Source organism: Bubalus kerabau, chromosome 19, assembly GCF_029407905.1.
Source record: "Bubalus kerabau isolate K-KA32 ecotype Philippines breed swamp buffalo chromosome 19, PCC_UOA_SB_1v2, whole genome shotgun sequence".
Taxonomy (NCBI): domain Eukaryota; kingdom Metazoa; phylum Chordata; class Mammalia; order Artiodactyla; family Bovidae; genus Bubalus; species Bubalus kerabau.
Window position 1 is genome coordinate 22,437,224 of NC_073642.1, and position 13,542 is coordinate 22,450,765.

Here is a 13,542-nt window from a genome sequence, read left to right on the forward strand (position 1 = left end):
TTTGTGGGTCTGCTTCTATTGTTTTTCTCTTGTATATTGGTCCCATTTTTCTTCCTTTTTGCCTGTTTTATAATGTTTATCATATGTTGCATTTTGGGTATAAAAGAAGGGTAAAATATTATGTTATTCCTTTCCCCAACTTCTCCCCAAGGGTTCCCAAAGGAGCTAGTTACCTTGATGTGATCAAGCATTGAGCTGAGTTGGGGCAGAGTTACAGTTCTGATAAACCTCAGATCTGGGAAAGCCTGGCCAGTCTCTGTCTTTCCAAATCTTTAAAATTCTGCTCTAAAGAGATTTTAAAGTTAGCTCTTTAGCCTCCCACAGTTTCAAAACCTGGCCAGTATCTTGAGGGAGAAATCAGTTTGTTTCAGGGCCCCTCCCTCTAAACCTCTGCCTTTCCAGCCCAGCCCCTGCCTGGTTGCCCACACTGCTCCAGAATGTTCCATGGGGGAAACTGGCTTTGTATTTTGGTTCCTCTAGGTGCCAATCCATAGCACAGTCCCTGTAAGCACCTTTTCTCCCCCTGCTCCCCAACAGCACCTCTTAATTCTGATCATCAGAAATGCCCCAGATCAGCAAATGTCTCAGGGAATAGAATACCTGTGCATCATCAGTTCACCTTGGAGGGGCTTTCTCCTCCTTGAAATTTTTATTCATGTAGTCTTCAGTTTCTTAACACTACTTGCCATTGTCTTTAAAAACTGCTATCTTCGTCTGACGTTTCCTCTTGGCTGTTGCAATGGGAGTGGGGGCTGTGAGGACCTACCACATCCTACCCTGAAGCAGAAGTTCTTCATTTCCACTTTTCACCACTTCTAATGGAGATACAGTTTGAATTTTCACTTAGTCACACTCTAACTCAATTTCCTCTTGTTTAAACAAGTATTAGGCCTTTCACCTTTCAACCCTTTGAAACTGGATATCAACGGCTTGTTGAACTTTCTTGAAAGATGGTCATTTTTACCTCAAAATTCTTACTGCTTTGTCCTTTGGAGCTAAAAGTCTTCCTAGTTTCTGGTTTTCAGTTTGTTTATACTTCTTCTTTTTTTTTTTGGCTGCACCGCACAACATGCAGGATCTTAGTTCCTCAACCAGGGATTGAACCCACTTCAGTAGAAGCACACAGTCTTAACTGCTGGACCACCAGGAAAGTTCCTCTTTGTCTTTTTTACCTTCACTGTTGCTGCTAGAAAAGTTTCAAATAACCTTTTAGGTTTCAGGGGACTTAAGGGAGGAAGTGAGGGCCCCTCATTGCTCAGTAAACTTGTCTTGAGAGATGCAAAGCATTTTCTTTCTCTCCAGCCACTCCCTCCGCTCTGGGTGGAGCTCCAACTTTCCCTGACACTCTCCTCTTCCCTCCTGTATCTCATCTGACTGTAGGACACAGACTCAGGGTCTGTAAACATTTATAAGCTAATGACTTCCCTGGTGGCTCCGCTGGTAAAGAATCCACCTGCAATGTGAGAGACCTGGTTCAATCCCTGGGTTGGGAAGATCCCCTGGAGAAGGGAAAGGCTACCCACTCCAGTATTCTGGCCCGGAGAATTCCATGGACTATATAGTCCATGGGTTTGCAAAGAGTCGGACACGACTGAGCAACTTTCACTTTCACAAACCTCAGCAGCCAGCCTTTACTTCCCTCTGCGCTTCCAGACTTACATGTCGCACTTAGATCCCCACAGGCCCCTCAAATGCTTCTCCTAACTGGCCATCCTTCCCATGGCTCTGATCCTCTGCCTGGGCTTCTAATTCAGAAATAACACTTCCATCTGGTCTGAAGCCTGCACATTGTCCTGGTCTCTATCCCTCTTCCCCAAGTCTCACATCCAACAGCTACCAACCACACCGCGTCAGTTCCGCCCTGGGAACGCTGCCCGTCCTCCTCCTTCCCCACGGCCACGGTACAGGCCCTCTGGTCCTCCTAAGACCTGCCCTCCAGAGGACTGCACATGCTGAGAGCACCTGATGAGCACAAATGGATTTATTATTTCTGCCTGGAAGAGGAAGCCCTGGAAGGAGCAGGGATGCAGGGCAGGCCGGGAGCTGCAGCCCTGCCCGCAGCATAGAATCCAGAGGCTGGAGTCCAGGACGTCGAAGAGCTGTCCAGCAGGGTGAGCTGAAGCCCCGTTGAGGAGGTATGATCTTGCCCGCAGGGGCTGCTGGCTTGAGCAGTGGGGCCCAGCCTCACCGGTGCCGCTTTCGGATGCTCTGTAACTCCTGGTAGATGACGCTGAAGGTGGGCCGCTGCCCTGGTTCGTAGGCCCAGCACTGCTCCATGAGTCTGAACACAGCGTCGGGGCACAGCTCAGGGCAGGGCAGACGGCCCCCTGTGAGGACAAGCACAGCATACCAGGCATAAGGAGGGGGTCTGAGGGCCCCTGGCAGCCCCTGGGGACATGCCAGGAACAATGGGAACTGCTTAAGCTGCAAAGTTCTCCTTTTTTTTTCTTGCAGCATTTGTAAGGAGCCCCCTGTTCTTTCCCAGAAACACAGAGATTCTAATTTCAAGTCACCGTGTGCTAGCTGTGTGACTCTTGTGAAATCTCAGTTTCCGTCTGTAAAAGAGACCTTTTAATCCTGACCTCACATGTTATGAAGAGTAAATGAGGGGCTTCCCTGGTGGCTCAGTGGTAAAGAATCCACCTGCCAACGCAGGAGACACAGGTTCAATCCCTGGTCCGGGAAGATCCAACGTGCTACAGAGCAACTAAGCCCATGTGCCACAACTACTGAGCTTGTGCTCTAGAGCCTGGGAGCTGCAGCTACTGAAGCCTGCGTGCCTAGAGCCCATGCTCCCCAACAAGAGAAGCCATCACAATGAGAAGCCCAAGCACTGCAACTACAGAATAGCTTCCGCTCGCCGCAACTAGAAAAAAGCCCACAGAGCCACGAGGACCCAGAGCAGCTGAAAATAATTGAATACGTAAAAATTTTCAAAAAAGAGTAAATGAAATAAAGGTATAGCCTGGCACATAACAGGGGTTCCCTGGATGGTACCTCAAGAATTGTCCTTACGGTGCCCTAATGGGGAGGATAGACAGGAGACCTGGAAGAGTCCAGCTGGAGTGCCAGGAAGAGGGCCTGCCCCTGGGACCGCTGTCAGGCCACCGGGTTCCCTTACCCTTTTCCACGAACTCCCGGGTCTGCTGATTGCTGAGGTTGGGGTAGGGGGAGGCCCCCAGGCTGAAGGTCTCCCAGAGCAAGATGCCAAAGCTCCACACATCGCTCTCGGAGGAGTAGCGGCCTGCGAGGAGGTGAGGCAGCGTGAGTGGGCTGCGCCCACCGGCCAGAGAGGGGCAGGCGGCGGCACCCGTGCCCGGCCTCGGGCCTTGTGGCCAGCGTGGATCAGGCCCAGGTACCGTAGTTAAGGGCCTCCGGTGCGGTCCACTTCACGGGGACTTGTCTGAGACCCCCTGAGGCCGCGTAGATCCCATCAGCTTCCTCCCGGGACATCCCAAAGTCGCTGATTTTCAGGACATTCTTCTCTGTCACCAGGCAGTTCCGAGCAGCCAGGTCCCTGGGCAAAGCAGGACACAGGGCTTGTGTGGCCAATGTCTGTGTGGCATCTGCCAGCTGCCTGGCCAGGGCGCACTCGACACAGCCATGGGCCAGAGCTGTCCCTGCAACGATGCCTGGTCCCTTTGAGGCACACCCCACCTCTGGAGCTGGTGGCTGCTGGTGAAGGGGCAGGGGTGGGGGAGGGGTGTTGGGACCGCCTGCCACGCCCACCCCTCACCCCCTCACCGGTGAATGCAGCATTTGCTCTCCAGGTACTCCATGCCCGCGGCTGCATCCCCTACCATCTGCAGCAGTGTCTTCACCCGCAGGCGGGCTCCCTCCGTCCGAAGGAAGGTCAGGAAGTCGCCCCCTGGGAGTGGGCAGTGTTGGTGGGGAAAGCTCGGTGAGCCTTTGGGTAGGGGGTTTGAGACGGAAGAGACCTAGCCCAGCTGAGTGCCCCACCCCCAGAAATCAGCCCCCTCGGCTCACCCTGCACAAGCTCCATGACGATGTAGATGGGCTGTTTTTGGGTGCAGACACCAATGAGACGCACGATGTTTGGGTGGCTGTACTGCTTCAGGATCCTGCAGGGTTGGGGGTGCTGCTTACGCTGCGCCTCGGGCGGGGGTGGTAGGGCTCTGACACATTTGCCTCCCTAGCCCCTGGAGCCCCAGGGAAGGCCAGGTGGCCCGAGGGAGAACAGAAGACAGGCAGCAGAGGAGAAGAGCAGCTGACCAGGACGTGTGATTTCGGGTGGGTCCCTGAGCCTGGACCCCGCCAATCTACAGGGGGGCCAGGACGCTTAAACAACACAGCAGAAGTCAAGCCCTTTGGAGGTCAAACGTCCTGCCATGCACTGGGAAAGTTGTCGTATGGGGGACCTACAGGGATGGGTGTTCTATCACCCACCTCGCTTCCTGGAGAAACTTGGCCTTGAGGTCAGGGGGGAGTGTCTCGCGACAAGATTTCACCGCCACCAGGGTGTTGTCTGCTCGCAGGCGTCCGCTGAACACTTCGCCAAAGTTGCCCTGAAACAGTCTGGGGTTCCTACCTGTCTTCCCTGGACTGTGGGCCTCTCCTGCACCCAGGAGTGCAGCCCACCCTGTTCCTACCCGCCCTTGACTCAGCACCACCCCCCCTCCCTGTGCTTAGTCCTGCTCATTCTGGCTCTCAGTTCAGGGGGCCAAGCAGACATGGGGGACAGGCGGAGAAAGTCACCTCTGATTGACTACAGTCACTGAGACTGTGACGTGGAGGGTTCAAAAATCACTTTTGCTTGGGTTGGAAAAGCATTCTGAGTTTTAGGACAGTGGCTTCTTTCCTAAGAACGTATTGTATGTATTTATATTTGTTTATATTTGTTTATCTATTTATTTTCGGCCATGCCATGCAGCAGGCAGGATCTTAGTTTCCCAATAGGAATCAAACTTGTGCCCCCTGCATGGGGAGCATGGAGTCTTCACCACTGGCCCGCCAGGCCACAAGCTGATATTTTATAGGTCACATGAATAGAGCGTGTCCCACCTCCTTGAGGTGGGCGGTGGGTGGGGGTGATGTGCGTGCGTGTGAGGGGAGTAGGGTGCGGAGCTGGCAGCAGAAGCATCTCTGGGGAGTTGTCAGGGCAGGCACTCTCCCCTCGGTTTCTGGCAGGATGGTGTATGGCAGTGGATGGACGGTGGACAGGGGTGCAAGCTGGGAATCAGATTGGAGGCGGGAAGGCAGGCGGCCAGGAGCTGGCAGAGCACACTCGACTCACCCGTCCAATCTGCTCGCCTAGCACCAGGTCCTCGTGGCTTAGCGCCCACTTGTCCTGAGGAAGGGAGGAGGTTGGAGGGGTCGGAGGTCAGTGGTGGGCACACGTGCTGGGCCCTACGAAGGACTGAACACCCCCCACCAACGCTGTGTCTTTCATTGCTTGGCATCTTGGTTTGTTGCTCTGTAAAATGGGGACTGGACCCAGGATCACACCTAGAGGACTCGGGGACCAGACAGGCGCACTGAGTGTGTGAGCACCAGCCTGGCATATGAGGCCCAGGAAACGGGAGTGATCTTGACGTTCCAAGCCTAGCGGGAGGCTGGCTGGGCTCCCTGTATGTATTAATATGCATCCTGTATGTGTGTGCTAAAGTCGCTTACAGTTGTGTCTGACTCTTTGCGACTCTATGGATGGTAGCCCTACTGGGCTTCTCTGTGCATGGGATTTTCCAGGCAAGAATACTGGGTGGGTTGCCATTTTCTTCACCAGGGAAATCTTCCCAACCTGGGGACTGAACCCACATTGCTCACGTCTCCTGAACTGGCAGGTGGGTTCTTCCCACCTAGCACCACCTGGGAAGCCCACATACGTAGATGTATTGCTGGGGACCTGAAAAGCCCTTGGCGTTAGGATCCTCTGTGGGCCTAAACCCGCAGCCCCCAGCCCCTGTCCCAGGCTCACCTTGGGCACGGCCCTGTTCAGGACAATGCCACTCTTCTTGGTGAGGGGCTGCTGGGAGCGCAGCAGGTGGTCGATGAGCAGGGGGATGCTGGGAAAACCATCTCCTTCCAGTCGGTACAGGTTCTGCAGGGGCGGGGGGACCTGGGGTCAGCAGCCTCCATCGTGGGGGCAGGGAGTCACTGAGCCATGGGAGAGGAGAGGAAGGAAGAGCAATGGAGAGAAAGGGACTGCCTGGGGCGAGAGGCAGAGACCTGAGGGTGCACGACAAGCCTGCTCCCCCATCTTATGGGGGGATGCAGGCTGAAGGCTTAACCTCTGTTGGTTTTTGCAGGGATTGGGTGGTCTCTGCGGCCCCTTTCAGCTCTGCCGGGGAGGCTTCTAAGATATAGCAGCTCCTTTCTACCGCCTCAAGGTCATTCCCTGCTGAAGGGAAGGGGAGGGGAGGGGAGGAGAGGGAAGGGAAGGGGAGGCTGGGGTCCACTCACGTCAGCGGACTGGATGATGAAGTGCCGGGGCTGGCCGTCCCAGAGCACTGACAGCACATACTCCTGCTTGCCCTGGCTCTCCCGAACGAGGAAGTCCCCGGAATGTGTCAGGAGCTCAGCCACCTCTGTCCGCGGGATGGCCCCGTGGTACCACACCTGCTCATGCAGGGGTTTCTGCACCTCTGGAACGAGCTGCAGCGGCGGGGGGAGCTGGAAAGGCACGGGGGAGGAGCAAGGAGGAGTCGCTAGGCCAGCCAGTTGGTTGTGGGGGAGGCGTCTCTGGCTGTCTGCCTCTCACAGGCCTCCCGTCCTCACAAACCACTGGAGTGCCACATAGAGCCGCCTGCAACCCTCGGAACCAGCAATAAACTTGCCCAGGCTGGCTGACCTCAAACCAAGCTTTGCCTTGTCCACCAGTCTGCAGCCCGCAACCACTCCTGGAGCAGGGAGAGCCCTGGGGTGACCGTGCCACACAACGTGGGTGATAGAGAAGAAGGGGTAGGCAGGGGTGACAGGATCTGGAGTCCCAGGGAAGAGAGGGGCGCCCCAGTAAAAGTGGCCTGGGAGGAGCCTTCAGTAACTAAACTCCGGGACTAAACCTAGTGGCCTAGGGAGACATCCCTGAGAGCCCTGGCCTGGCCCACCCCTTCGGGAAGGGTGGAGCTGTGGATCCACTCACCGAGAACTTGGGACGGAAGATTCCCGAGATGTGGCTCTTGAGGATCTCCAGGGTGGGCGTCCTTCCCCCTTCTCGCTCCTGCTCCTGAGGCCAGGGACAGACGTCAGCGGGTGGCCGGGCTTGGGGAGGGAGGGGGAGGTGAACATGAGGCGGGCCGCCCCTGGGGGTGGGCGGGCAGGGCTGGCGGCATGGGGCAGCCGGTGGGCGGCTCACCGAGGACGAGGTGGAGTGGCGATCGTCCTGCAGGAGCAAGACGGGCGGGGGCTCACCAGGGCCCAGCCACTCCAGCTTGGCCTGCAGCAGCTCCTGCTGGGCCTGCAGCTTGGCCTGCCTGCACAGCGCGACCTGCAGCCCCTGCAGCGCCTCCTGCAGTGCCTGCTTCTTGCCCAGCAGCTGCACCCTGCAGGCAGGGGCGGGCAGTGATGGAGGGGAGAGAGGGGGTCAGCCTGCAGCTGAAGGCTAGGGGTGAGCCAGGCAGGCTGGATGGAGGGCAGGGAGGACCAGAAGGCCGCTGTCGGTGGGCCCCACTCACCGCTCCCGGGGGTGGGTGGTCTGCTCCTCATTCCAGAGCTCTTGCTGCAGCTGAGTGACTGCCTCCTGCCGACTGAGCACCGTCTGGGTGGCTGTGGCCAGGTCATCTGTCACCGAGGTCAGCCTGTGCCCAGAGGAAGGGCAGTGTGAGAGCCGTGCCCCTTGGCTGCCTCCCTGCCAAGCCGAGTAAGCCCGGCAGGCTGGCCGCAGCGCTGCATGGGCAGCGTCTACCTCCCCCCTCGGTCCTCAGGAGAGCCCCCACACACGTGTGCTGCACGCTCTCCACTGTCAGTTCGTTCAGCTGCAGCTCCCCGGGCTCCAGCAGCTCAGTCTCCTCCAGCAGTGACTCGTCAAAGGTGACACAGGGTGGGATGTCAGGGGCGGACCTACGGCAACGGTGCCCATCAGTGCCCAACAGTCCAGCCGCCCAGGCGCCCGGCCCCCTGCAAGGAAGGGCTTACCCGTACTGCTGCAGGAAGCCTTGGTACTCAGCCTCCGGCTGGATGCGGGCCACCGCTGCGGCCATTTCCCGGTGAATGGTCACCACCTCGTCTTGCACCAGGCTGCTAATCTCCAGGTACTCCTGCAGGGTCTCCTTCCTGCCCCCAGACCAGACCCTGGGTCAGGGAGACCTCAGGCTGGACAAGGCTAGAAGCTTGGGGCCCATGGCACTGGATTTGGGCTCGCCTTCCCCCTCCCCCATCACTGACCAATCAAATGACCACAGGCAAGTCACTTAGCATCTCCCGGAAGTCATAACAAGGCCCCAGTGACCGCAGATGAGTGGAGCGTTTGGTGTGAGGAAGTGCTCGGGAAATGTGAGCTACAAATGTGTCTGCTCTGGGCAGTCAGCCCCACAGTGGGGCTCCGGGGGCTCTGATAACCCCCGAAGCCATCACTGTGCTGACCCCATATTGATACCTCCAGTCCCAACACCTCCCAGAGCTTCAGTTGTCTCATGTAACCATCCATCTATTCAACACATCCCATTGGACATCTCTTAGACACCCAGACTCCACCGGCTGAAAAATGAACTCCTCTGGCTGTCCTCTGAACCTGCTTCTCCCAGTGCCTTCTCCACGTGGCCTCTGCCTTCCAGGGGCTCTGGGCCAAGCCCCTGGAGCCATCCTTGACTTTTCTATCCACACCCCGCTTCCAGTCCATGAGGAAACTCCACTGGCTCCACTTTCAAAGTACTTCCGAGACCTGACCACTTCTCCCCTGCATTGCTACTGCCTGGGTCTAGGGGCCGTGGTCTGTGGTCCGGATCACTGTCGTGGCTCCTGTCTGGTCTAATCCTGTCTTGCCCCCTTAAGTCTATTCTTAACTTGGCAGCCAGACTGACCTTAGTAAGACGGCTCAGATCCGGCCACTCTTCTGGTCCACTAGGAGCCAAAGTCCTCACAATGGCCTGCCGGACCCTTTATTATTCTCCTGCAGCCCCTCGTCTGACTTCCCGTGCTCTGCACAGGCTACACTGGCTTCCTAGCTGTTCCTTGGTTTCAGGCATTCTCCCACCTCGAGCCTGCGGTTTCCTCTTTCTAGTATGACCCTTCTCCAAACATCTGCCTGGCTCAAGCTTGCACTTTTGAGGCTTTCCCAGACCATTCCCCTTAAAACAGTAAGCTCCCGGACTTCCCTGGTGGTCCAGTACAGGTCTGCCAATGCAGGGGACACAGGTCGATCCCTGCTCAGGGATGATCCCACATGCCTCAGGGCAACTACTCCTGTGTGCTACAACTTCTAAAGCTTATGCTCTAGAGCCTGCGTTCCACCAGAGAAAAGCCCTCACAGCACAACTAGAGAGTAGCCCCTGATTGCTGCAACTAGAGAAAGCCCTTTGCACAGCAATGAAAACCCAGTGCAGCCAAAACTAAGTAAGTAAAAATAAAAAATAAATACATATAAAGAACTGTCTCATAAAAAAATCCCAAAAAACAATAACCTCCTACCCTGCCCCCCTGCATCCCCATTTTCTTATTTTTCTCCATAGCATCTATCACCTCTAACAGGCTTTCTACTTTACTTGCTGATTTCCTTTTCTTTCTCCACAAATGAATAATCCTAGAGGACAGAATTTTGTCTCTATTTGAAAGTCTCTATTTGAAAGAATTTTGTCTCTATTCTCTGCTGGATCACCCAGGAGAGCCTAGAATGGTGTTCAATACATATAATGAAAGTGAAAGTGCTAATCACTCAGAAGAGTTGCGTCCAACTCTTCTGCGACCCCATGGACAGAGGAGCCTGTCCATGGGATTCTCCAGGCATGAATACTGAAGTGGGTTGCCATTCCCTTCTCCAGGGGAATCTTCCTGACCCAGGGATCAAACCCAGGTCTCCCGCATTGCAGGCAGATTCTTTACCATCTGAGCCACCAGGGAAGAGCCCATACACATAATAGAACCCTGCAATAAGGGCCCCAGAATAATATAATTTGGATGTCAACTGACTGGCCCAGGGCTCGTTTGCACGTGATTACAAGACTGTCAGTTTCACAGGGTGGGGTTTTCTGGACCCTGCCTCTGGGCGTTAGGGCTGTGGCGGCTAGGTGGGAGCAGGGGTGGGCGGGGCTGTGGGCTCACAGGATGCAGGCCATCTCCTGGTGCAGGTCTTGCAGGGACTGAAGCAGGCTGGGCAGCATGAGCCGGTGGTGGTGCTGGTGATGCAACTGTGCTGCCCGCACGCCCAGCACATAGCGGTTGTGGTGAGCAAAGAGCTTCCACAGGCTGCGCACATACTTGTCCTTGGCCTTGTCACGGTCCTTGTCTACCAGATCAGGGGAAGGAGGTGAGGGTTACCCAGAGCAGAGGCCTAGGCAGCACCCGCTGCCCCCGTGGTACCTGTGGAAGGGCCTGCGCTGAATCCCCACCCTTTTCAGGGAGGGAAGCCTCGGACCTTTGCCGGCCTCCTGGTACTTGCGCCGGGCCTGGGCGCTGTCCCGTGCCAGGGCTCGGTACTGGCTCTTCAGCTTCTCAATGTCCTGGCTGTGACTCTGGAGAGAGAGGAGGGATCGGTGTAATTCAGCAGGTCCCTGGAGGATTCCTGCCTAAGGTGCAGCCCTGGATGGGGCCTGTGGTCCAGGTGGGCAAGTGCTCCAAGCCCATACTTCAGGAAGGACCTGGAGACCCCTGGGACTTAGCCGTTGTTGCTGAGGTTAAGATCAGAGGAGCTAGGCTAAGGACAGGGAGGCTCTGGGGGTGGCAGAGAGCTGGACTGGGCAGGCGACAACTGTCCCTCCTTGGCCTAGAGTGGTATCAGGTGGCAGGCGTGTGTGTGGGCTGTGCAGAGCTCCATGCTTAGAAGGACCTGTGCTTGGCTGAACGCCGTTGATGCCATATTGAAATTCTTAATTATTTGTTGACAAGGAGCCCTGTGTTTTCCTTTTGTACTGCATCCCCAGTTATGTTCCTGGTGGCAGGAACAACAGATGGTCAAGATTGGATGAAGACCCCAGTTCCCTGCTGATGTGCTGGGATACTCAGAACAAACTCCACCCCTCTCCTCTGAACCTCAGCTTCCTCATCTGCCACAGAGCGAAGTGCACAGACTAGATCAGCCTTTTCCTTCAGGGCCAGAGCGGAAACATTTTAGGCTTATAGGCCGTGTAGTCTCTGTTAAAATTGTTTGGCTCTGCCATTTTAGCTCTTCAGTGCTATTGTTTAGTCGCTAAGTCACGTCCGACTCTTTTGTGACCCCCATGGACTGTAACCTGCCAGGCTCCTTCTGTCCATGGGATTCTCCAGGCAAGAATACTGGAGGGGGTGGCCATTCCCTTCTCCAGGGGATCTTCCTGACCCAGAGATCCCATCCGCAAATGCAGGCGGATTCTCTACCACTGAACCACCAGGGAAGCCCTAGCTCTTCAGTAGCCATAGTATGACAAACATATGGGCAAGTCTGTGTTCTACTTACACTGCTCACAAAAAGCAGGCTGACACCTGAATTAGGTGATCTCCTGGAGAGAGGGATGACTGGGTGAAGACTGGCCACCAGGGGCCGCTGTGGGGCCACTGCAAAGCTGGGGTTTGCGCTGGGAAAAGGGGTGTGGTGCAGACGGCTGCCCAGCATATTGAAGAAGGCTAAAGCCTCCACGTAAATAGCTCCTATCAAACAGCCTCTAGACCGAGGAGCTGGGCAGGATTCAAATGCAGGCAGGCCCACTTCACAGCCCCAGTCCTTAACTTCCGAGTCAGAGGACCACGCTGCTGCCTCGTGGAGTCCCTGAGTCCCTGGGAGGAGTGAGCCTTGAGCCAAGCGCCATCCCTCTCTCTGTCTCTCTCAAGGGCCAGCTGGTGCAGTGCAGGAGATGAGCACCCCCTCTTGGTCCTGAGCTCCTCCCAGGCAATGGCTGGATCACTCATCCTTGCGCTTCCCAGTGCTCCTCTGCCCTGGCACACATTAGGGGGACAGAAAAAAGAACAGAGGGCCCCCTGCCAAAGGCCAGTCCTAGCTGCAGCGGGAAGGAGGGAAGGAAGCTGGACCTGGCTCTGGGGGCAGGCCTGTGGTCAGACACTTCCACTTCTTCAGGAAATCCAGGGGTTCCTTGCAAAACCAGCCCTCTGAGGCTCAAAATGTAGGCAGGGAAGACAGAAGCCCACCCACCTTGGTGAACTCCTGCTGCAGCTGCTGCCACTGCTCGTTGTAGGTTTTGCGCAGTTGCTGGCGCTCCCGGATCAGCAGACTCAGCTTGCTCAGGGGCCCTGAGTTCAGGTCCTCCGCGTGCTGCCTCAGCACCCGGCTCAGGCTCTCCGTCTGGCTGGTGAGCTCTGTCCAGGACTGCAGTGGGGAGGGGCAGGCAAGGCAGGGAGTGGGGAACCTAGCTTCCGAGATGGGCCTGCCAAATCTCCAACCCTCCCCAGCGGGGGACTCTGGGAAATGGAAGGGGCAGGCGGACCTACCCAGGCACCCACGGGAATTTGCTGGTGGAGGGCGGGAAGAGGGAGGGAGTCTAGAATCCCACCTGACTGATGGGGCTGTGTGGGCCGATGCCCCGGCTCTGGCCCCCGCTATCCTGCAGCGACATGTGGTGAAGCAGCCCGGCATATTCCCTGTCGCTCTTGACCCGCTGGGCCATCCACTTCCTCATGCCCTCCAGCAGCCGGAGCTCGGCCTCCTGCATCTGCTGCACGGCCCCATGGCCCTGGGGGCTGCACAGCTCCGAAGAGAAGCCCATAATGTCGTCCTGGGGACAGAGAGAGGAGAGGCCGCCACTGGGGGTGAGTAGCTGGAGATGGACTGGTGGGGAGGGCAGGACAGGGAGGCGAGGGGCTGAAGAGCCACAGACAGGCAGAAGGTGGACGCCTGTCCCCCTGGAACTCAGTGATGGGTACGAAACACCGCCTGGCCTGAGAAAGCCGTAGGTGCTTCCCATCCTGCCCCTCCCCAATGCAGTCCCAGGTGGAGGCCTGATGCCGGAGGTCTCCTCCCCAGGCCTGGAACAGAAACCTCCCCCAGTCTCCCTCCCTGGATCTTTCCACCCAGCTCCCACTGCAGGTGTAAGATGTATACTGGGCCCTTGACAGGGCCAAGGCTGCCCCTGCAGGCACCCCACGCGGCCACCCCCCACCCCCACCTCCAGCCCCTACCCTCCCGCGGCCCCTGTTCCACCCTGTCCCATGTCCCTCTCTCTGATCGCCTGCCAGGCCCCTGCCCAACCGCCTCGCGGGTTGGCCGCCACCTCCCGGGCCTCGGTACAGGCATTACCAGTGCAGGCAGCTGCTCCTGGGCCTCCGAGGACCGACTTACACTCAGGCCCCACACCGCCCGGCCAGTTCCTGATTCCGCGCTTCCTCCTCCTGTGGTTTCAGTTGGCCCAGGCCCCGGGGCGGGCCGGCGGAGGGGAAGGGGCGGGCGGGAGCCCCGACGCCTGCCCGCCCCCCCCTGCCCAGCGCCGGCCGCTGCCTCAGCTGCCG

General features: G+C 57.2%; 1 protein-coding gene across 1 annotated transcript; it reads right to left on the bottom strand.

Annotated features, from left to right (window-relative positions):
- Positions 1–1,958: 1,958 nt before the first annotated feature.
- Positions 1,959–13,516, bottom strand: FES (FES proto-oncogene, tyrosine kinase). Its single transcript, XM_055555566.1, has 19 exons — positions 13,334–13,516; positions 12,591–12,812; positions 12,233–12,406; positions 10,526–10,622; positions 10,213–10,396; positions 8,092–8,229; positions 7,897–8,016; positions 7,632–7,754; positions 7,313–7,499; positions 7,100–7,183; positions 6,421–6,630; positions 5,936–6,058; positions 5,255–5,308; positions 4,408–4,526; positions 3,988–4,082; positions 3,745–3,868; positions 3,360–3,517; positions 3,122–3,244; positions 1,959–2,327 (listed from the first exon to the last, which is right to left on the bottom strand). Exons 2-19 carry the CDS (start codon positions 12,801–12,803, stop codon positions 2,185–2,187), a joined length of 2,469 nt encoding a protein of 822 aa, XP_055411541.1. The 5' UTR covers positions 12,804–12,812; positions 13,334–13,516; the 3' UTR covers positions 1,959–2,184.
- Between the last annotated feature and the right edge of the window lie 26 nt (positions 13,517–13,542).

Coding starts and splice junctions, on each gene's coding strand:
- FES (XM_055555566.1), bottom strand. CDS start 12,803: ATGGGCTTCTCTTCGGAGCTGTGCAGCCCCCAGGGCCATGGGGCCGTG. Junction 7,184..7,312: donor GCCACTCCACCTCGTCCTCG/GTGAGCCGCCCA, acceptor CCCTGGCCTCAG/GAGCAGGAGCGAGAAGGGGG. Junction 5,309..5,935: donor TGAACAGGGCCGTGCCCAAG/GTGAGCCTGGGA, acceptor TCCCTTCCTCAG/GACAAGTGGGCGCTAAGCCA.